This window comes from Rhynchophorus ferrugineus, unplaced genomic scaffold, assembly GCF_030347505.1.
Source record: "Rhynchophorus ferrugineus isolate W39M unplaced genomic scaffold, kcgeb_rfMv2 rfM2, whole genome shotgun sequence".
Lineage (NCBI taxonomy): Eukaryota > Metazoa > Arthropoda > Insecta > Coleoptera > Curculionidae > Rhynchophorus > Rhynchophorus ferrugineus.
The window spans coordinates 91435730-91457951 of NW_027472581.1; the positions used below are offsets into that span (position 1 = coordinate 91435730).

General features: G+C 31.1%; 3 protein-coding genes and 1 long non-coding RNA gene across 5 annotated transcripts; all 4 read right to left on the minus strand.

Moving 5' to 3' along the window:
- Positions 1-6087: 6087 nt before the first annotated feature.
- LOC143192003 (uncharacterized) lies at positions 6088-12183 on the minus strand. Its single transcript, XM_076397464.1, has 3 exons — positions 12025-12183; positions 6452-6577; positions 6088-6396 (listed from the first exon to the last, which is right to left on the minus strand). The coding sequence occupies exons 1-3, from the start codon at positions 12098-12100 to the stop codon at positions 6224-6226; spliced, it is 375 nt and encodes a 124-aa protein (XP_076253579.1). The 5' UTR covers positions 12101-12183; the 3' UTR covers positions 6088-6223.
- Positions 12184-17074: 4891 nt separating this feature from the next.
- LOC143191654 (uncharacterized) lies at positions 17075-17574 on the minus strand. Its single transcript, XR_013004580.1, has 3 exons — positions 17443-17574; positions 17262-17387; positions 17075-17201 (listed from the first exon to the last, which is right to left on the minus strand). It is a non-coding gene; the product is annotated as an uncharacterized LOC143191654 (long non-coding RNA).
- Positions 17575-17994: 420 nt separating this feature from the next.
- Positions 17995-19044, minus strand: LOC143191652 (acireductone dioxygenase). Of its 2 annotated transcripts, XM_076396970.1 has the most exons (4): positions 18886-19044; positions 18665-18833; positions 18312-18611; positions 17995-18248 (listed from the first exon to the last, which is right to left on the minus strand). In XM_076396970.1, the coding sequence occupies exons 2-4, from the start codon at positions 18785-18787 to the stop codon at positions 18114-18116; spliced, it is 558 nt and encodes a 185-aa protein (XP_076253085.1). In that variant the 5' UTR covers positions 18788-18833; positions 18886-19044; the 3' UTR covers positions 17995-18113. The 2 variants fall into 2 exon arrangements, with proteins under 2 accessions (XP_076253085.1, XP_076253084.1); XM_076396969.1 differs by having other exon boundaries at positions 18665-19042.
- A 178-nt stretch (positions 19045-19222) lies between these two features.
- On the minus strand, positions 19223-20616 carry LOC143191650 (acireductone dioxygenase). The gene is made up of 3 exons (XM_076396966.1): positions 20249-20616; positions 19531-19815; positions 19223-19435 (listed from the first exon to the last, which is right to left on the minus strand). The coding sequence occupies exons 1-3, from the start codon at positions 20534-20536 to the stop codon at positions 19301-19303; spliced, it is 708 nt and encodes a 235-aa protein (XP_076253081.1). The 5' UTR covers positions 20537-20616; the 3' UTR covers positions 19223-19300.
- Between the last annotated feature and the right edge of the window lie 1606 nt (positions 20617-22222).

A 22222-nucleotide genomic window follows, 5' to 3' on the forward strand; every position in this document is an offset into this window, starting at 1 on the left:
ACAGTTTTAAGTTTCAGTTAGCAGAGTGTATTGTTGTTTTCAATGTTACAACTTATAAACCGATGCAACTATTTATCAAAGTTTTCAAATAAGACATATAATATTAACTACTAAAAATATTATAAAGACACAAGAAGGAATCTATTTTCCGGAAATTTATATAGTTTTGAACATTAAATATAAAATTGATAAAAATAAATAAAAACACACGATTAACGTCATATAATAACAAGAAAACACTTATAATGGTTGATATAGTGAACAGCAAGTTTGATACCAAGGAATCATATAATAAAATAATGATATCTCATCACTACAAGCCAACGAATACCAATTTTATATCAACTCAACACTCAATTGTTCAACATTCAACACTCAATTTAAAAATTATTCAACATAACACGACAATCATACGTAGATAAATTATGTGTTGCTTCTAAAAGAATTTTATAAATAAGAACTTCTTAAACAATTTCATGGTAATTGTTGTCATTAACAAAAACATATTTGACAAAAAATATATTTTAAATTGGGACTATTTTCATTTTAGTGCAATGCAATAAACATATCACAGAATACTAAATTGTCTTAATAGGATAATTAAAAATATGTATTAGTGAATTTTAGCAAGTTGTATATGTAAAATTTTGGAATATTAAATGATCCATGTTATAAGAATACTGAAGACAGTTTTAAGTTTTAATTAGCAGAATATATTGTCGTTTTCAATGTTACAACTTATAAACCGATGCAACTATTTATCAAAGTTTTGAACTAAGACATATAATATTAACTACTAAAAATATTCCGACAATATCCGACACAAGAAGGAATCTATTTTCCGGAAATTTATATAGTTTTGAACATTAAATATAAAATTGATTAAAAATAAACAAAAACATACGATTAGCGTCGCATAATAACAATAAAACACTTATAGTGGTTGATATAGCTAACTGCAAGTTAGATATCAAGGAATTATCTTATTAAATAATGATACCTGATCAATACAAGCCAACGAGTACCAATTTTACATCAACTTAACACTCAATTGTTCAACATTCAACATTCAATTTAAAAATTATTCAACATAACACGTCAATCATACGTAGATAAATTATGTGTTGCTTCTAAAAGAATTTTATAAATAAGAACTTCTTAAACAAATTCATGGTAATTTTTGTCATTAACTGAAACATATGTGGCAAAAAATATATTTTAAATTGGGACTATTTTCGTTTTAGTGCAATGTAATAAACATATCACAGAATACTAAATTGTCTTAATGGGATAATTAAAAATATGTGTCAGTGAATTTGTAAATGTATATATATATATATATATATATATATATATATATATATTACAGTATATTGTTGTTTTCAATGTTACAATTTATAAACCGATGCAACTATTTATCAAAGTTTTGAAATAAGATATATAACATTAAATAATAAAAATGTTAAAAATATACAAGAAGGAATGTATTTTCAGGAAATTTATATAGTTTTGAGCACTAATTATAAAATTGATTAAAAATAAAGAAAAACGCACCATAAACGTCACATTAGAACCATAAAATCTTATAGTGGTTGACATAACGAACAGCAGGTTTGATACCAAGGAATCATCTAATAAAATAATGACATCTGATCAATACATACCAACGAATGCTAGTTAATAAAAGCCAACGTCACGATTACAACTTACCCCGGATATAAAGAAGAGTCTCTCGTTCTCTCAACACCGAAGCTGGAGCATCGTTAAAAGCATGACATACACAGGCACATCCGTAACGGTAACAAATCGAATTATCCGCGGAATGCGTCCGGAAAAAGTTTTGTGCTGCTACGGGAAATGACGACGCGCGTCCCTCCGATCGGATCCCGTCCGTTTTTCCGCCGGCTTTCCGTTCCGCGGCTTTCGGAGCGACTGCCGAGCGTCGTTTTAAACCGAACGACGATCACCTGGTCAACGGGGACGCCTGCGGACATCGCCATCGCGGGGCGCAATAAGAAAATCCGGTTTTCCAGGAAAAACTGTACGATTACTCCCCGTGGAGGTTTCTATCGCCGTATTCAACAAAATGTTTATTAGGATTTGATCACTCCTGTTCCGAAATTGGTATTGATATACCCCAAATTGTTCGATAAGTTCGCAAAATTAAAAGAGAATCATCAGATCAGATCAATTTTAAAGAATTCGGGTATATTAAATTTGTAACCAATTTGATATTGAAGCCTGACTTGTCAGTATATGTCTTTTTTGATCTGGTCTAACACCAATCGGTGGAATACATGACGCATACCCGATCACGGAGACTTTGCCTGGAGCGACAAGTTGGACCGGGTTATGTGGGGCTGCCTCTGGGTTTACCAATACACTCACAGTTGATCCCTGTAGGTCGCTGCTAATGCATTAAATTTGGGGATATGGCACCCACCAATAGCAGCCGTTATTGGGCACTAGTGAAACTATCTGTTGATTCCCGATCTTGAGTTAAAACACGACTAGGTATGGTCGGATGAGGGCAAAAGTTATGAATGCAGCAACGGATGAGGTCGTTGCAGCCTGGAAAAATAAGAGATTAGCGTTGATGAGGTGAAAAGCTCTCAGAATGTCGACCAACTCGTGAACAAGTAGGTTTTCAAAAGAACTTTAGACGAGTTGTTGTTTGGGGAATGATTGCGATATGAAGTGCCAGTTTCTCTGCGACTTTGAGTATTTCTGACAAATCATGAAGTTAGAACGGAGAAAAGTACGGACCGGATTAACATCTTGTAAAATAAGCATTTCAGTGAGATGAAAGTCGGCTAGAAGGGCAGATCAGAGGAAATAGGAAGTTTCTTATCCTCGAGACTCTCTGGATTGCTTTTTGGATTTAGCAATGCCAACATAACGGTCGGTCGAAGTAGAGGCCTATGTACGTGATGTTATCCAGCTATGGAATTGTTGCGGTATCGATCATTTACGAGACGAGCGGTGCGTAACGCTTCTTATGAAAAATGATGGCATAAGTTTTCAGGGGGTTGATTTGCACCCTCCAGAATTTCAAACATTTGACCGCATGAGCTGCTTCAGTAAACATCCTTGAATGGTATCCTCGAGCCTAGAGACCGTGAAGAAAGCAGTGTCGTCAGCGTAAAACGCGATGTTTGAAATAAAGAGGTTAAATAAGGTTGCGGCCAGTGGAGTGGCCCAGCCATTTCCATTGAAAAGAATTTTCCTAATCTTGGCTTAGAAAGATGTATGTATTTCGTAAAACTATGAATGAAGAATTGTACCAGTAAGTCAATCATATTTCCGGAAAATTTTACTTTATAGGTTCAATTTAAGGTAATCGAATACCATGTAAAGTTATTTTCATCGATTTCAACATCTACATATTGCTTTTAACATTTTAAACACAATTTTGATATCGAAGGTCTCGATTATGATGATCCGTGTTAAAAAAAATATGTAAAATTGCCAATTTCCAATTGCTTGAAGAACATGGAAATGAACGAGAATATCTGTTTGGTGGAATCTTCTTACTTGCCCAACGAAATCATCGATGACAACTCTCGACCACATATTACAAGATAAGTGAAAATATACTTTGGAAATTTTCCACTGGAACCATTAAAATGGCAAGTGCTACACTACCAGCTGTATTCTCGAGATCTTGCTCCTTCTAATTACTACTCAATCGGACGTTTGAGTCGCGACTTCTCTGCACAACGCTTCAGTTCTTATGATAATACCAAAATAATGGTCGATCCATGGATAGCTTCAAAAGATAGATTATTCAAAACTATCTATCTTTATTCCAATAAATTTTGTAAAGATTTAATATTAATATTCCTAGATTAAGAAATTTCTTTTTTGTTTTTGTTTTATATTTATGGGAAGGATCACTTCATCGACATATTTAAATATTAATAAACACCTAGTATCTAGCATATTCAGTCTTAAAAATTGGTTAGTGAAAATATTATTCGGTTTTTTATTTCACTTGAAGATTACATATATCTAAAATTAATATCTTTTGTCTAGAATAAATCGGCCTTAAATAGTTAGATATTAAAAAAAATATTCGTAAATATCAGACAGAAATCTGTAAAATATATTTCATCACGGCCGCACGTGATTTGATTATCCAAAAAAGTTCTCTTATAAATGACAAAGAAATATTTAACTGGTAGTCGTAATGAAGAAATGGAGAGTTCAAAATGTTTGTAAGTTAAGCCTGTTTTTATACAGTAAGTTGAGTTTAAATTGTTTCCTATTTTATAGTCAGCACACGCCAGCTCTCTCTACTACTCGGTAACTGTAAGCTGCTTTTATAGCCTTTTGTCGGCCATGATTGTCTTCCAACAGCGAATATCCAGCGCTGTTTAGAATACTAGTTTAGTCCAGTGAGGCTGTACATCTAGAGTTACTTACCTTACGCTGACTTGATATTAAAAAAACTAGCAACTGAAAATAGTAATTACTATTTCAGTTAAATGCATACTTCTACTATTTTTCTATTCAGCGATAACAGACGGAGATGTACAAATTCCTTCCCGTACTAATTTTAAACCCGTACTATTCGTTGAAACTCGAGTGAAAGAAGTTGTAACATTAAAAGAGCTTCAACAAACATCGAGAGACTAGACAAATCTAAAAATTTAATAAAAAAAAGACCTAATAGTTGTCAAGATGTCAAGAATGAAGTAAAAACTATTGTTGTATTGTAAAAATATTTGTTTTCGAACTTACTTTGGTAAATAAATGAAAATAAATAATTGCTGTAATGTAATACATTTAAAATAATAGTTTAACTCTGAATGATGTAAAATCATATTTGTATTTTATATATTCGGCTTGATTAATTACCCTTTTTAAATACAATGATAATTTTATTTATAGTTAATTAATAATATGTTAAGTTTATTATTTGTTAAAATTCGAGTGAAAGAAATTTTTACATTTAAAAAGTTTCAACAAACATCGAGAAAATCGAAAAATTTTATTAAAAAAAGGACTCAATAGTTGCCAAGATACCACAAATGCTGTAAAAATTGTTTTACTATTTATCAATAAAAATGTTGTTCTTTTAACTTATTACATTAATAAATAATCAATAATGAAAAACTTTGGCAAATAAATGAAAAGAAATAATTGCTGTAATGTAATACATTTAAAATAATAGTTTAACTCTGAATGATGTAAAATCATATTTGTATTTTATATATTCGACTTGATAGTAAAAAAGAATGGAGTAATGACCACTAAATATTTATATCGTACCTTTTCAATCAATCTTTATCAACTATTAAAACGTCGTACCCTTTTTAAATACAATGATAATTTTATTTATAGCTAATAAATGATATTTTAAGTTTATTATTTGTTGAAACTCGAGTGAAAGAAATTTTAATATTTAAAAAGTTTTAAGAAACATCGAGAAAATCGAAAAATTTTATAAAAAAAGGACCCAATAGTTGCCAAGATACCATAAATGTTGTAATTTTTAACTTATTAATCAATCAACAAGCGTGAACAGATGGAGATGTACAGAATTCCTTCGCGTACTAAATTTGAAATAGGAAAAGACAGAGATAATTATGTGTTTCTCTGTACTGTACAGATCAATTCATTTTAAATAATTTTAAATTGGCAAGTGACAGTGTGAAAAAAGGAATAGAATAGTGATCCCAAATATATTTAACCGTATTTTAATATTCGGAAAGTAACAATGATATAAAATAATAAAAGTTTTTGTTTATTTGGTTGACTAATCTATGTATTTGTTCTGTTGTTCCCTTTTTATTACGGAAGCCAAAATGTTTGTCTGGAATTATATTTCCCTCTTCTGTGATTATTTTGAGTCCCTTAATGTATAGTTTATCAAAAAGTTTAGAGATAACAGGTAACAGGCTTATGGGACGATAAGAGGAGACGTTTTCTGTACTAAAGTACATATGTAGATTTTTCTTCATTAATCTAAATCTGTACATGTATAGATCCCTCTTCAACCGCGATTTTATAAGCTGCTGCCGTCTATCAAAACGTAAGTCCCACGGATAACGAGGAATTACTATATAAAATATACACAATATATACTACTTAAAAAATATGTATATTACTATAACTGGATTCATATAATTATTCAATACAAATTCAAATATATTTATATTTTGATTATATTAACAATTACAATAAAATATTTAATCATTTTATAATAATATGATGTTAACTACTCATCAGGATTCTCGCATTTCTCCTCCTCATCATCCGGTAATTCGGGATGATACTGCGGGAAGTCATTTACTTTAAAGAAAATTCTTCTTATGGTGTCTCTAATATCGAAAGGTTTCACATCCGGTATGGTAATCTTTTCGGTAAAATTCTTGGATAGTAATACCTTTCCTGCGGATGAAAACTGATAAGTTAAAGTATACATCGACAAGAGTGTCATTCTTACCGTCACCATCTTCACAGAGAAGATAAACGTTAGAATGTTTCCCGTCGGTTGACTGAGACCGCTTCTGGCAGAATTGTGTGCCTTCGGGACAGTTTAGGTTCGCACAGTAGTTGTCAGAAAAGAAATCTAAAACGGAAAATCAAAAAGGTTATTTCTTTCCTTCATTATGTATTAGGCATATAAATTAGCTTTAGAGGACCTTTTAATCTGAAGCTTTATTGTGAAATAACAGTACAATGTATTTAATATTTTTTGCTATGTTCATAAGAAGTGAAGGCAAGTAACGACTCATATGTCTGAACAAGTATTAATCAAAAAGAGCAAGGTCTGTAAAATACGGCGGATGGGTAGTTAGCTATTTCCAAGTATGTTTTCATCGATTTCTCAACATGTGATCGAGCGTTGTCATGCTGAAAAATAACATAGTTGTGAATGTGCTCGTATTTTGGCTATTTCTCGCAGAGTGCCTGACTCAGACACATCAATTGTAGTCGATAACGATACCCATGATAGTTTCATTAGATTTTAACAGCTCTGCATGTTCTTCTGTTCGCGTTTTTCATGGATTATAATAGAGTAATGCCTCCAAATTCTCGTCTTCAAATTTTTGTCCAGTACGCTCTTTATCTACGCTGTCAAAATCGCCATTTTTAAAACATCGAAATCCGTATGCGCATGTTGAACCAACAACCAGCATTGTTGCCATAAGCTTCCTGCGTCATTCGATGACCTTCGGTCGGCTTTTTCTTAAAACTGAAGTAAACAAGTAAAACATTCCATGAATGCGATTTATTCCATACAAATTCAGATATTTTCAACGTACCGAAAAATAATTTTGTTCAGGTTACCACGATTTAATAGATCAATTGAAAAGTCCACGGCCTGACACATAGATGATGCTACTAGAATTAAATCCATACGTTTTTTAGTTAGCCCGAACCCCTAAAAGATGCGTGTATAAATTTGACAGTTGTCGGATCATTAGTTTGTGAATTATAGCATTTTGAGTGAAGCAACTTTTGTTATTGTGAAAAAAATGGATTAGAAGGAATTTCACGTGTTGATAAAATATTGCTTTTTGAGGGGAAAAATATAGTTGAAGCAAAAACTTCGCTTGATGCCGAGTTTCCGCTTGTCGAGAAGGATTGGTATGCTAAATTTAGACATGGTGAAATGACCACCGAAGGCGGTGGACGCAGTGGACGCAAAAGAGGTTGTTACCGACGAAAGCATTTAAAAATTCAGAAAATCATTTTTAACGACCGTAAATTGAAAATAAATGAAATAGCAGACACTCTTAATAACATCATTCACGAATATTTGGTTATGAGAATGCTCTGTGCAAAGTCACACCGCGCGACCAAGAACAACGACGAGTTGATGATTCGGAGGAGTGTTTGATGATGAAGCGTAATAAACCTGAGTTTTTGCGTCGATATGTGACAGTGGATGAAATGTATTATTTCCTTATTTTCTCTTCATTGAGTTATAGTATAAGATAACAGACAAGATAAGCAACGAACAAGGAACCTTAACACGTAAAAATTCTACATTATCAACAATATTCGCCTTTCGTATGTTTTTATGTCATCAGTCTCAATCATTAATTATGTCATCATTTCATATTATCTAAAATTGCGCCCTGAACCTGTAACCTGATTAATATAATTCAAATTATTCTTGGGTTTGACACAAAAAATCCGATAACGTTCCTATGAATTAGTTATTTTTCTAGGTTATGTTGTTGGCAGATGTATACAATCTTATGACGTGTAACATAACAAAAATGTACAAATAATTTTCAGACGGCATCTTCTTTGACTTATAATCCAATTTTTCAAGGTTATGTTATTGACAGCTGTCCATTCTTACGCATGACGTTACGTTCTTCTTATGATATTCACTCTTATGTGATTTAGAATTAGAACCAATATAATTTGGAAAATGCAAAATAGAAATATAAGTTGATTTTGAAAGTAATAATTATTATATTAAACAAATAAATTAATATATGAAATTAAATTTTCTATATATAAACATAATGATATATTGTTACAAAAGCAAACGTGTATCAACAGAGTCACTTTAATCTGATATTAAAAAATATATTAAAAGTATTCAATATTAAATTATAATTAAAAATCAAAAGTATTACAAATCTGATATTAATCACTGTATTAAAAGTAGAATAATTCCGTTGTTTATTAATATCGGTAGCACTACTCGTTCGAGATTAAATTCATAAAATGCCAAACCACGTAGCATTACATTTAAATATTTAGTTGATGAGGGTATATGCCTTAGGGAAGCCAATTTGCGGATATGGATTGCAATTAATTATTATTAATTTATATCAATCTCCATCAAAATTCCAAAAATACTTAATTCCTTATATTTAGTAGTGATATACTTGTTCTAAATGGTTATTACATTCAATTATCTATTTAATATTATTAATATATACATATATATATACATATATATATATATATATATATATATATATATATATTAATGCTATATTATTTATAAATATAGTAATGCAGCATGGTTTTCTCATGTCACAATGTTAAGTTCCTATACTCCTCCGAAACAGCTTGACCGATTCTTATGAAATCTATTTTTCTATCTATTTTTCAAACCCCTGAGTGATAAGGGGTGTCCACATCAATTTTTTTTATTATGTGGCATTAAAAATTACATTTTTTTTTACTCATTGATTACACATTACTCTTCGTGAGTCCACAATCTGCCCTATTGGCAATAAGTATATCTTCTGTCTATATTATATATACATGGCATGTAGAAAATCACTTCATTAAGCAATTTTCTGTATAAAATATTATCTTAATTAATTAGTCTTATTCTAATGCTTATTCTAAACTCTACATATGTCCAGTAATCAGATCAGGTGGTGTTGAACGTTTTAGTCTACGCACTTCACTATCACGTCGCATATTTAGCTAATTAGCGAGTACATTGGGATGCACTGACACTCTTTCGAAGTACTTCACACAAACACGTTGAATTACACTCGTTATAGGTTCTAGAGGAATATCGCGTTGTATCACATTATTTGAAATATAGTACGGAGCATCAACAATGGCACGCAACACCTTATTTTGGAACCGTCGAATGATGGATATATTAGATTTGCTAGCGGTACCCCATAGTTGGATTCCATATGTCGAAATGGGCTTGAGTATAGACTCATACAGCAATACCTTATTATCTAATGATAACTTGGATTTGCGCCCAATGAGCCAATACATTTGATATAATTTTAGTCCCAGTTGTTTCCGTTTAGAGAGTATGTGCTAGTTCCGGGTTAGGCGTCGATCTAAATGCATACCAAGATATTTAACATGCTCTGCTTGAAGGAGTTGACGATGATTGATATTTACTGGTGGACATGTTCTTCTACGCAGGGTAAACGTTATATGCGTGGATTTTGATTCATTGGCTTTAATGCGCCATGTCTTCAACCATAATTGTATTTGCTCCAGGTGGGTTTGTAGGTTTATTGATGCTGTGACTGGATCTTCATGGGATGCTAAGATTGCTGTATCGTCTGCATATGTTGCCACAGTAGTTATTTTTGTGGTGGGCAGATCAGCCATATTCAGAAGATACAGTACTGGATCCAGTACACTACCTAGCGGAACTCCTGAATATATGGGATTTAATTCGGTATGTTCATCGCCTTGATTTACAGTAAAATGTCTATCAGTGAGATACGACTTTAGTAACTGATAGTCCGGATGAGGGAGAAGTTTCTTTAGTTTAACCTGCAAGCCCGTATGCCATACTTTGTCAAAAGCCTGAGATATGTCAAGGAAAGCAGGCGAACAATATCTTTTGGTATTTAAGTCAACGTTTATTTTATTTACAAGTCTATGCACTTGTTCTATAGTCCCATGCTTATTGCGAAAGCCAAACTGATGTTCTGGAATAATTTTTCTTTTTCTTTTATATAGTTTAGCTTTTTTATGTATAATTTCTCGAAAACTTTCGAGATTATTGGTAATAAACTTATAGGTCGGTAGGAGGTCACATCTTCTGGTATTTTTCCTAGTTTAAGTATCATTAATATTTTAGCTACTTTCCAGATACTAGGGAAGTAATTAATTCGTAGCATAGCATTAAATATAAATGTTAATAGTTTTATACCCTTTTCTCATAGTTCTTTTAAAATTTTGGCAGTAATTAAGTCATAACCAGGTGCTTTTTAATATTAATCTCTCTCATTATTGTATGTTTAACTTTTTTGACCGTTAAAAAAATACATACAACCCTAAATTTTCACTTTTCTATCATCAAACCCTGCTTTTTAATAGTCATGTTAATAATTTTATCATTTTTTATCCCGATCTATAACATCAATTATTATCACTTGGTAAGTTATCCCCTCGATCTACCTACTGGTATCACTTGTCACCCAGTAAACACCACGGAGTAGAGATGACAACGAAGATGATCTCCTATTCCTTTCAAACAATAAGCCTTCTCTCACTCGCTCTACAGTTTTCGGCTATTATTAGTATTTATGCGTCGAGCGTAGTAGTTAAACGTTTTTGCTGCCTCAGTGTAACTCTCATAACAAATATATTCTCAAGTAACTTTATTATTTATTTATTAATAACAAATATTATTGAATATAATGTATTAATAATAACTGCGGTTATATGTAATAATTGAATCGCAAGATGCTCTCGTTGAACAGAAAGCAATTTTAACGGCAAAAAATGTGGACGTTTACATTTTGAATGTGAAGATACAACAGTTATTGCCAAGCTACTCGGTATCATATAAATCTATTATACAGTTATAGTATGATACAGTTTGCGATGCACTGAAGCTGTAAATTTTCCAACCGAGCTTTTGAAATCACTGGATTTGCCAGGCATGCCATCGCAAAACTTACAATTGAAGGTTGGATCTCCAATTATTTTGCTTCGTAATTTGAACCCACTACGGCTGTCCAAAGGTACACCATTATACCTATTATACCCACAGATGGGACAATTCAATTTAAGCGTATTCAATTTCCTATTAGATATGCCGCTTAACTGACTGACTCACTGACTATTAATAAATCCCAAGGCCAAACAATGTCTGTTTGTGGCTTAGATTTGAGCACACCATGTTTTTCACAAGGACAATTATACGTTGCATGCTCTCGAGTGGGTAAACCATCAAGTTTGTTTGTGTTAGCTAAAGACGGGCTAAGAAAAATATTGTTCACGCTGTATCATTAAAAGATTAATATTATGTAATGAATTAATGATATAAATAATTATTACTTAAAATAAGTTATAGTAAATTAAAAAAATTAATGTTTGGTGTTTTGTTATTTTTATATTCCCTCATCTTTCACAGCGCTCCATGCCTTTTTCACTCCTATACTACATCCTTACACACTTCCAATAAGTTAGTTTTTTTTTCTAAACTAGAAATTCTCTAGAAATTATTTACATGGTAAAACAGTGTTTGCCGGGTCAACTTGTAATTATATAGGTATCTAATTTGTTATAGAAAATCAAATGCCATAATATATAACTGCATTAACTTACCATTATAAGATTTACAGGAAATAAAGTCAATCACTAACAGAATCCCAACTGTTAGAGGTACAACGCAGTACTTCATAGTTTACTAAAACTTGGAACACAAACAATAAACAACCAGCAAAGATTTTGTACGATTATTGAATGCAGAGTTTATATATACATATAATATATATACCATTTTTAGATGTATGTTTCACACAGCAATAAAGATTATTACAATAATTTAACATACAAAATAAATTGCACTAACAGAATTTTCCGGAATCGATAATCCGCATTGCTTTTTTGTTTCAAGTTTGTGATATGGTAGTTACCAAGAATGCACAGTAATTGCTATACCTAATAATCTTAATGGACTATTCTAGACCTTTCCTATATTTTAAATATTCTAGAAACATGTTTTTAAAGTTGTTTATAAAAGCCACACCTATATTTTACTGAATATATACAACAAAATTGTGTAAAGAGTAAGAAACACTTGACCCAAACCCTCATACATAAGTCGAATACAGTGCTTACATATATTAAATTTTCAGTTCTGTTCTCTATTTTATGTAGGTACACAAGATAGTAACTATAGATACAGTAAGAAATTATGGTAATAGGTGGGGCAAAAGTCCCGCTACCATTTTGATTGCTCACCATTTTGATTATGTAACATTTAGCTCAGTTTCGCTTTAACCATTATGTTGTGTAGACGTCCAAATTTTATTATGGATAAATCTACGGCACAAAAACGAGCAGATATAGCGACAATATTTATTGAAAATAATCGTTCCATTATTGCCACTCATCAGAAATTGCGTCAAAAATATTATAATCGTCCAGTGGCTCACAAAATAACAATTTATCGTTTACATGCGAATTTTCGACAGTACTGAAAATGTGGCTCTGATGCGCTATAGTATTGCAGAATCTCCAGAAAGAACAATTCGGAGACGTGGTTCACGGAGTTATACATTTCTGCACGCAGTTTAAGGTGAATTTTGGAAACTGATTTTTGAAAAATTGCTACCAATAGATCATGATCAACGCGTTGAGTACAGTAATGCAATCCTAAAGCTACCTGGTAAAACTGAAGATTTTTCGTCTAAATTGATAATGAGCGATGAGGCTCATTTTCTTCTCGGTGGCGACGTCAATAAACAGAACAACTGGTTTTGAGGAACACAGAATCCTCAATTCTTCATGAAACATCATTGCATCCACTAAAAACAACTTTATGGTGTGGTATTCATGCTGAAAACATCATTGATCGCTATTTCTTTGAAAATGACCAGGGTTTTGCAGTTACTGTTACTGCTGAACTGTACCAAGACGTGATTCGAAAATTTCTTCTGCCTGAAATGAAAGAGCAAGGACTAGAGGACATGTAGTTTCAGCAATATGAGGCCACAGCACACACAGCTCATTCAACAGTTCCATTATTGAGAGACGTTTTGCCAAGAAGACTGATTTCACGAAGTAGCGATTTAGCATGGCCAGCCAGATCTCCGGATATAACAGCACCAAACTTTTTCTTATGGGATAGTCACGAAATTGAAAAATCATAAAAAATGCCTTAAGAAGAGCAGAAAGTCGCATAGCGAATCGCGGTCACCATTTGCCGATATAATTTTTCAATCATAGCGAAAAAAAATGTAAAGACCAAGTAAACTTTTTATGAAAACAAAAGTTACTTATCTTTTCTTTGAGCAAAGTTATAGAAAATCAAAATGGTAGCGGGTCTTTTGCCCCCCACGTTGTATCAACACTATTGCTGGCCATTTATTTCGTAGTTTCGTTTTTTGAGTTAGTTAATCCAATTTCTCGAAGATTTTTCGTTTGGTTTTTGTGATAGGTCTAAAAAACTCTGATATTTCTATTTTCAATATAATTTTCCTTCCTATTTATCTGCCTGTTATATTACGTTATATTAACATTCTAAGAAATCCGCTGACCAATATCGTCGGTCTTATGTTGATGATATTCCATCATATCACAGTTTTAATGATGCTCAAGTTATTTATGAGCTGAATCTCATAAATAACTTGAGAAAAACATAAATTAGCAATTTCCCAAATGTATGAAAGGCATGAAGAAGGTTCAAAAATAATGGTAACAACATAATCCTTGCAGGCATATCAATTCATCCTCCGTGTCTCTTTGGTCCCCAAGTTAGAAAGGACTTTCACTATGGGAAACAGAAAATGAGCGCAGAAATTTTACATACGTCTACTATTATATGCCAAACTTAACTTTATTAATTTTTTAATATCGGGCAAAATCTATTTCAAATGTATCCATAACATTTCTACAATTTACACTACTATAAAATTTAATTATATAACAATGAATGTTATTATGAGGTGAAAATAGTGACTGAATAATCAATTTAACATTGTTTTTCATACCCACATTTGGAATGTTTTAACGGCAATAGATGTTTCCTCCTATAGCTCTAACTATACCCCGTTCAGTAAATTAATTATAAAAAACAAACGTCATCAAAATTATTGACTTTAGCACATCGCAATATTGTCGCATTAAATCTGACTTTTTTTCTATGGTTTTACGTCTGCTGTTTTATAACCTCTAAGCACTCTCAGTAAGATCTTGAAGAATTTGGCAGACATTTGGCAACATGTAACACCAGTACTAACCCAAATCGAATTCTGTAAACTGATTCGTTTACATATTCCAACGGATCAGACAAAATTATCTTTTTAATCGGAATAAAATTCGGTTCCGAGTTCAAAACAAATCTTCATCGATGTCATCTATGATTTAATGATCGTGTTTCCAATAAAACAACCAACGCACGTCTTCAAAATTACATTGCCGCACCAAATGTAGTAAGTTTTCGTTTATTTTAACTATGACATCAAGATACTAATGTAAATAAAGTAATGAAACAAAAATAATATTTTAAAGTATATTTTATTATAATATTACAGTAGCTAATTATAGAGCCACAATAGTGTGTAGGTTAGAGTTATTTTATTATATTTACATTAACATATGACAACATTGTCGACCACTACCAATACAAATCTAATTTTATACACCCATTTGATTACATGTCGAACGCATCAGACTTCATTCTGTCTCTTTTTTACTAGAGTAATCCTAATTAGTAAAATGAGAAAGAATAATACACGAATTTTATGCTTTTATAAACTGAATTTGGCATTACCTTCGACGGTTTTGATGACGTGCATTGGCTGGTTTGTATTGGAAGGGCTATATATAGTATATTCAAAGTTATTTTGTAAATACATCATCTAAATTTGTGACATCGTCGCACGTCGCAATGTTGCTGCGTCAACTCTGAGTTTTAGTTCGGTTTGGCCTTGACATACAACAGAATTCTAATCTAAATAAAATAATTGAAGAAAAATGTTATCAAATATAATTTATTTAGCATTATAGTACATCTAAAAAACACAGTTAATTATACAACCGCAATAGTTCATACGTTTGAGTAATACCTCTTATAACTATTGCTTTGAAGAATTTTGCATACGTCTGACAACCGGACGGCTTTGACAGACTCTTTCATTTACGTGTTCGAACTAATCAGACAGCACTGTGTCTCTTTTTAATTTACAAATTTCGGCAGGAAATACATTGAACATCTTGATGACGTAGGTACTATAATCTTTGAATAAATTATATATCTTTCATCTGTCATAATAATGAGAGAATTTATATTGACCATTCATTATGCATGCCAATATCTAATTGTTTCAATATTCAATTACCATGCCTCCTGCATACTACTGAATTTAAGAATGTGGTTATTTTGACTTTAAGGGCATCTGTCAATTACAGTTTATTGACATAGAAATTCAGAAAACTCAAGAAAAATCTAGTGCAGCATGACAGGGTAGCATGATCTTGATGTCATTATCCATGCAGTTCGCTGTGCAACAAGTGGTGTCTCCCTGCTCGAGCTACATGCCATCCAATAGCATATTATTCAGTTTGGTATGGTATTATCAATGGCGCCATTTATCCAAAATCCACACCAAACGGTAACTCTACCTTGGCACATTACCAAGAGGTAAGACTCATTTGACATCCACATGTCAAATGTTCACTGTTCAATAACAAACTTTAACTATACATGGTGTAATGGTATCAGTGAATAAATAATAAATAATAGTTTGAACAGATAATGCTGAATCATCATGACCATCCTATGCCAACATAGTCCCCCTTCTACATTCTTTATCTTTAATAAGAGATCCCTTATAAAAATATTAAATTCTTCCTCAGCGACGATTTGTCTAAACCGAGAATTAGATGAGGCCAGTTTACTAACTAATTAGTAACTGGTGCATTGATGTGTCATGAATTAGTACTAATCTATTATATACAATAAAGCAAGCAACTCTTATCTTCCATTCATATAAACAAAGGGCATACGATTTTCACAACTAGGGCTTATCCTTGAAAAACGTATACCATTTCAAAGCTAATAGGTAGGTTCAGGCGACAATCACAACAAATATACGTCTTCATTCCGTGTTAAGTAAGAAGTCTTTGACATTTTTTATTTAAATCAACTTCCTCTGGTCTTATATCGGTTAAATGAATTAAAATTATTATGCTAATAAATGTTGTTAATAGAGACATGAATTTGCTAATTTACTTCTCTATCGGTATAGACTATATCAAAATAAAATTTCATTATTTCTTGGCAGCTCTAATAATCTACGAATTTTCTGCCCCTCATTGTATTTAAATAAAAACCTCTCTACCCAATAGTTTATTTTAATAAATTATAATATCTACACATAACTATTTATTACTACTCAACATTTGGATAAAACATATTTTAAATACAAATTCAAATAAACGACTTGATTTATATTATGATATTCCCTCAATTATAATTATGAATTCATTGCAAAAGTATAATATAAGTACACTATAAACGACTTAAAATCAGTTCACCTCTTCTTCAAATAAGCTCTTATTTATTAACAACTTTAAAATTCAAATTATTTTAAACTCTATTTAAATAACACTATAATCACGTTACCAATTATCTTGATAGTGTGTAGTGTTTACATATTAATAATAAAAACGGAATGGCCTGTTAAATATCGGCCTACTAAAATAAAATGGGTGAGGAAAGTAGTAGTTCATGCTACTTGGTTTTTTTGTTTCTTTACGGCTCTCTAAAATTTGGCCTAAAAACAAAAAGAGAGAAAATAAACCACTAAATCAACTAGAATCTATAAAACACTAACCACGTGCATCTTTACAAGTAATTATTTCAACTTCGGGTTCGTTATTAATCTGTTCGGAACGTGAATCACACATGACTGTTTTAGGAGGACAGTTATATTGAGAACAAGCTCTATACGGCAGTAAAACTAAAAATTAAAAAAAAACAATATAACAAGAAATTGTCCAGATAACTATATTTACCTCCATATGGTATACTATTGATCAATGTAAATATAGAAAAAATAAATATTACAAAGTAAAATTGCTTTAACATACTGTAAGCTGTACAATTCACCAAAACATTTAAAGAACACCTAATTATTGAAAACATTTTCGACATTTATATATACCCTATTTAATGGTAAAATTTTACGCCACAGTTCTTATTGTTATAATTAATGGTAACAACAAATTACCCTACATTTGTAAAATGAACATTTAAAAAAATCAACATACTTGTTTCTGTGCCAATATTCAAATTCACTACGCAAATGCAATTAATATTGTTCAAACAAAACGTATATCATAGCAATTTTAAAATACATCGTATATTAAAACAGCTATAAAACATTGTTAATTATGAAGAACTGTATCAAAACCAACTTAGTACAAATATAATAATATATAAAATTTTTAAAATTACCATAGAATAAATTTTGACAAAGTAAAACAAGTGGAATTACTATTCTCCGAAGCACATTATCAAATATTTATACATACATATATAAGAAAGGATATTAAAAAAACATTAAATAAACAATTAATAAAAGATATATTTGTCAATACAATTTAACATATGAATATCATTCCCAAAATATACATAAAACCATAGAACAACATGCTTTACTATTTAAAATAGTTTCATTAGTCTTCTAATTAACCTTAGTGAAAGTTCCACTATTTAATTTTTCCACATATTCTTTTCTTGCTGCCATATCATCTGCGGGGCGATTATATGGAGTCCATACCGGTTCACCAACAAAAAATCTTCGGGCAATAATATAATTCTAAAAGGTTATTGATCAATGATATAATATGCTACATGACTATAATAAATTCTATAGATATACCTTTGTATCCAAAGTAAATCTATGATAAATTCCTGCTGGAACAATCAGTAAGTCTCCTGGTATCACCAAAACTCTTATCCAACTGTCATTTTTATCTCTTACATCAAAATAACCAGAACCTTCAACACATAATCGAATTTCCTCATCCGTATGTATATGTTCACTGTAGAAAATTTTCAATTTCTCCTCATAGTTAGGAAGATGCTCAGGAGATATTGTTATTTGGTCCTCATATGTGTATCCCCTTTCTTTTTTAATATTCTCTAAAGTTTCATCTGATTTTAAGTTGTTAATATCAAGCTGAAGAAAACGAAAAAATTCTAAGAGGACGTATTACCTTGATAATATTATACCTTGTAATATTCGACGCCAGTCAATTTAAATAGATCATCTAAAGGCACAAATTCTGGAGGATTTTTATGATGTTCCTCACGTTTATCATAAGGCTCCTCATTCATGTACCAAGCTTGCACCATATTAAAATATTAAGATAAAAGCAAATTTACAAGTCAGAGGTCTAATCTTAAATGATAATAAAATAACAAATAGCTCTTTTAAAAGAACTAATATTTACATATCAAATTAATCAATTGAGGTTATGATCAGATTGATAATATTTACTAATTTAAAAGTTGTATTGACTATTATTCCTCTACTGGTCAATTGCAATAAAATATTGAACTAGATAAAAAATTGAATAACCAACCATTTCAAACGAAAAGCTATTATTGCCTAGTAAAATAGTACTTGAATATTAGGTTGCATAAAAACTAGAAGTACTTTAGATATTAAGTTTTGGAACCTTCTAGGAAAGTAATCTTTTTGAACAGTCTCAGATTATTGCTATTTATACATTTACATTTTTAATAATGAAATCATGGGTACCAATAATGTAATATAAATTATCACAGTGCTTAATGAAATGTATATTATCTACATAATGTCATTATAAAGTAAAATGTGACTACATTTTGCAGCATTCTTTTGTTCTATTCTTTTGGATCGTCATATGCCCCATTGTAAAGTCTTCTCATATAATTCTTGCGACAATCCATTTCGTCATTGGGACGTGGATAGCTCTTATATCCGTAATCTTTCAAAAATCTTAATCCTTTAAATTCCTCCTAAAAGATAAATCAATATAGGTATTAAAATTATTTCTCAAAATTATTTTATATTTACAAGGTATAAAACATATAGAGAGAAAAGTTAAACTTACCACATTGCCATCAACAACAAATCGATGGTAACAACCTCCTGGAATTACAAGTAAATCACCAGGTATAACTTCCACCCTAAGCCATTCGTCATACTTATCGCGAACGTCAAAATATCCACAGCCATGAATTATCAAACGAAATTCATCATGTTCGTGATAATGTTCTGTGTTATGTTTAATTAAATCGCTATCATCTAAATGCTCTACTTTGTTCACGAAGTGATTGTCTCGTTGCTCTATTAGATTTTTTAGTAATGGATCATCTTCATAATTATTAGTATCAATCTGAAAAGAGGATAGAATTATTATGCATTAGTCGAGCTGTGAACTTGCAATTTATTATGGTAAAATTTTGTCTATACGTTTCAATATCGCATTATACTTTTAAATGTCAAAATGAATGTCATTGTCAAAATATGTGACAGTTTCTAAACGTAAAATAAACAATATTTAGAGTTATTAGTTTTTTTTGGGACTTTATTTAAATAAGTATACATTTTCAAAACAAAATAGCAAGAAGTTCTATAAAGTGCAGTGTTTTCCTACAAACAGAATATATTTGAACGTAAGCAAGTTATATACTGTTATTTATTAATTAATTTAAAAATTAATCTTGAAGTGATATTATGGTTCAAATTATGATCATTATTACTATATGCTATATATAGTTTTGATTTTATTACAATATAGTATTACAAAACTGTTTTAATAAACTTACCTGATAATACTCTACACCGCTAGTTTTGTAAAGTTCATCCAAACTAATATATTTCGGTGTTAAAACTTTTTCCTCGGATAATAACCAAGCTCTAACCATTTTGCCTCGAAAGAAACTATTATTATATGGCAATTTCTTTTCAAAAAATATTTGGCTATAATCAGGTGATAATCGTAAAATATAATAAAGTCGTGTGTTGACACATATTAGCAATACGGAATCGTTAGCTATAGATAATAGCAGCTTAATTTTATTACGCCAACACCGGTAAATATATGTACTAAACATGAATATAAACAACGGTGTTAAAAATCGCGTTCTAAACAAATTTTCATCCAACGGGTAAAAATGTAAACACCTCTAATGTATTACATTAGCAGGTAGCTTGATTAACAGACAACAAATAAAAAAACGTGACTGTGCGTCGAAGGCAAACAACTGCAAATTGTATATCATAGAAATATTCCGAAGATTGTCGGTTTTTACGTTATATTGAACGTCAAGATTAGGATTAAATTGATTAAAATGCGATCAGTGTTCAATAAAATTAAGGTAAGCGCACACTTGTACGGATCGAATATTGAGATTGATTTAAATTTTCTCTTGTATAACCCCAGATGAAATTCTATCGATGCGATACGTTCGATATGATATTTCGGACTGTTCTATCAATTCTGATGCATGCAGATTACGTCATTCCCTCATTTGTTTAAGTAATTTTGACATTTTCGTTAAACTTTGTAACTACATATTAAATGATTGCAAATGCAATTAGCAACAGATAGCAGATTATTAATAACTTTAGCACAGAAATATAGTGAATTTTAGAATTTAATAAATAATAAAATAATTCCGCTCCTATTAACTTGAAATGTCAAGGAAAATTTATTATCTCAAGGAAGAAAACAAAAAAATGTAATTGTTTCAAATGTCCCAAGACAAAATTTCTTCTACTAAAGAAGAATAACTACCAGTAATAAGCATATAGGCCTTCCAACAAAACAGCCAACACACGTCATCACAATTTATAATGCAACGTTGCCGCACCAAATTTAAGTTTTCGTTTATTTTGACTCTCTCAACAAAATACTAATATAAATAAAGTAATGATACAAAAATAACGTTATAAAATATAATTTATTTTAATATTATTGTACATCTAATGCATATTTATTAAAGAACTTTACTAACTTAAAGGACCTACAGTTAATTAAACAGTTACACTGTGGTGACGTCAGGTCTCTTCTTCTTATCGCGAACTGACCACAGAATAAGACTGACCAAAAACGATCAAGGGCACGCAGAAAAATAGACAGCAGATTCATTCATCTTTCGACGTTCAACCTTCTTACGGTCAATCAACAATCAACCATTCAATAATCAAACATTCATACTTATTCATTAGTTAATTAGTTGTATAATAGTTAGTGTTATTAATAAAGTGTTAAGGGAAACATAGTTTCATTCAATAAATTACACGAAGACCTCCATAACAATAACTTGTAGGTTAGAGTTATTATACATATGACAACGGTGTCGATCAGTACCAACACAAATGGAATTTTATAAACCGATTTAATAATAGTTCGGACGCATCAGACTTTATTTTGTATCTATATACCTAGAGATGTGGTTTTTAGTAAAATGAGAAAGAAAAATGCTTCGAATATAAAAAGAGATTTTACGTTTTTATTAACTAAATTTGGTAATACGTTCGATGGTGTTGATGATGTGCATGGGCTGTTTTATTGAAAGGACTATATAGCCTATTCAAAATAGCAGTGAACTCACGCCATCACTATGTCGAATGTATTGCCTATTTCAATCTGTAAATTCGTTTAAAAATCAGACAATATTTTCCTTCTCATTTTATCCTAGTTAAAAACAGACTCAGTTCTGTCTGATACGTTCGAACAGTTAACTGAATTAGCTTACAAAATTCGCCTGGTTGCCAAACCTCTTCAAAAAAATTAA

Excerpts from the sequence above, each read along its gene's own strand:
- LOC143192003 (XM_076397464.1), bottom strand. The coding sequence starts at position 12,100 with ATGAAGTACTGCGTTGTACCTCTAACAGTTGGGATTCTGTTAGTGATT. Across the intron at positions 6,578-12,024 it reads TTCCTGTAAATCTTATAATG|ATTTCTTTTCTGACAACTAC; the intron begins GTAAGTTAATGC and ends TTTCCGTTTTAG. Across the intron at positions 6,397-6,451 it reads TCTCTGTGAAGATGGTGACG|GAAAGGTATTACTATCCAAG; the intron begins GTAAGAATGACA and ends TTTCATCCGCAG.
- LOC143191652 (XM_076396970.1), bottom strand. The coding sequence starts at position 18,787 with ATGGTGCAAGCTTGGTACATGAATGAGGAGCCTTATGATAAACGTGAG. Across the intron at positions 18,612-18,664 it reads CTGGCGTCGAATATTACAAG|CTTGATATTAACAACTTAAA; the intron begins GTATAATATTAT and ends CGTTTTCTTCAG. Across the intron at positions 18,249-18,311 it reads GATTTACTTTGGATACAAAG|AATTATATTATTGCCCGAAG; the intron begins GTATATCTATAG and ends ATAACCTTTTAG.
- LOC143191650 (XM_076396966.1), bottom strand. The coding sequence starts at position 20,536 with ATGTTTAGTACATATATTTACCGGTGTTGGCGTAATAAAATTAAGCTG. Across the intron at positions 19,816-20,248 it reads GCGGTGTAGAGTATTATCAG|ATTGATACTAATAATTATGA; the intron begins GTAAGTTTATTA and ends TCCTCTTTTCAG. Across the intron at positions 19,436-19,530 it reads TTGTTGTTGATGGCAATGTG|GAGGAATTTAAAGGATTAAG; the intron begins GTAAGTTTAACT and ends TTTATCTTTTAG.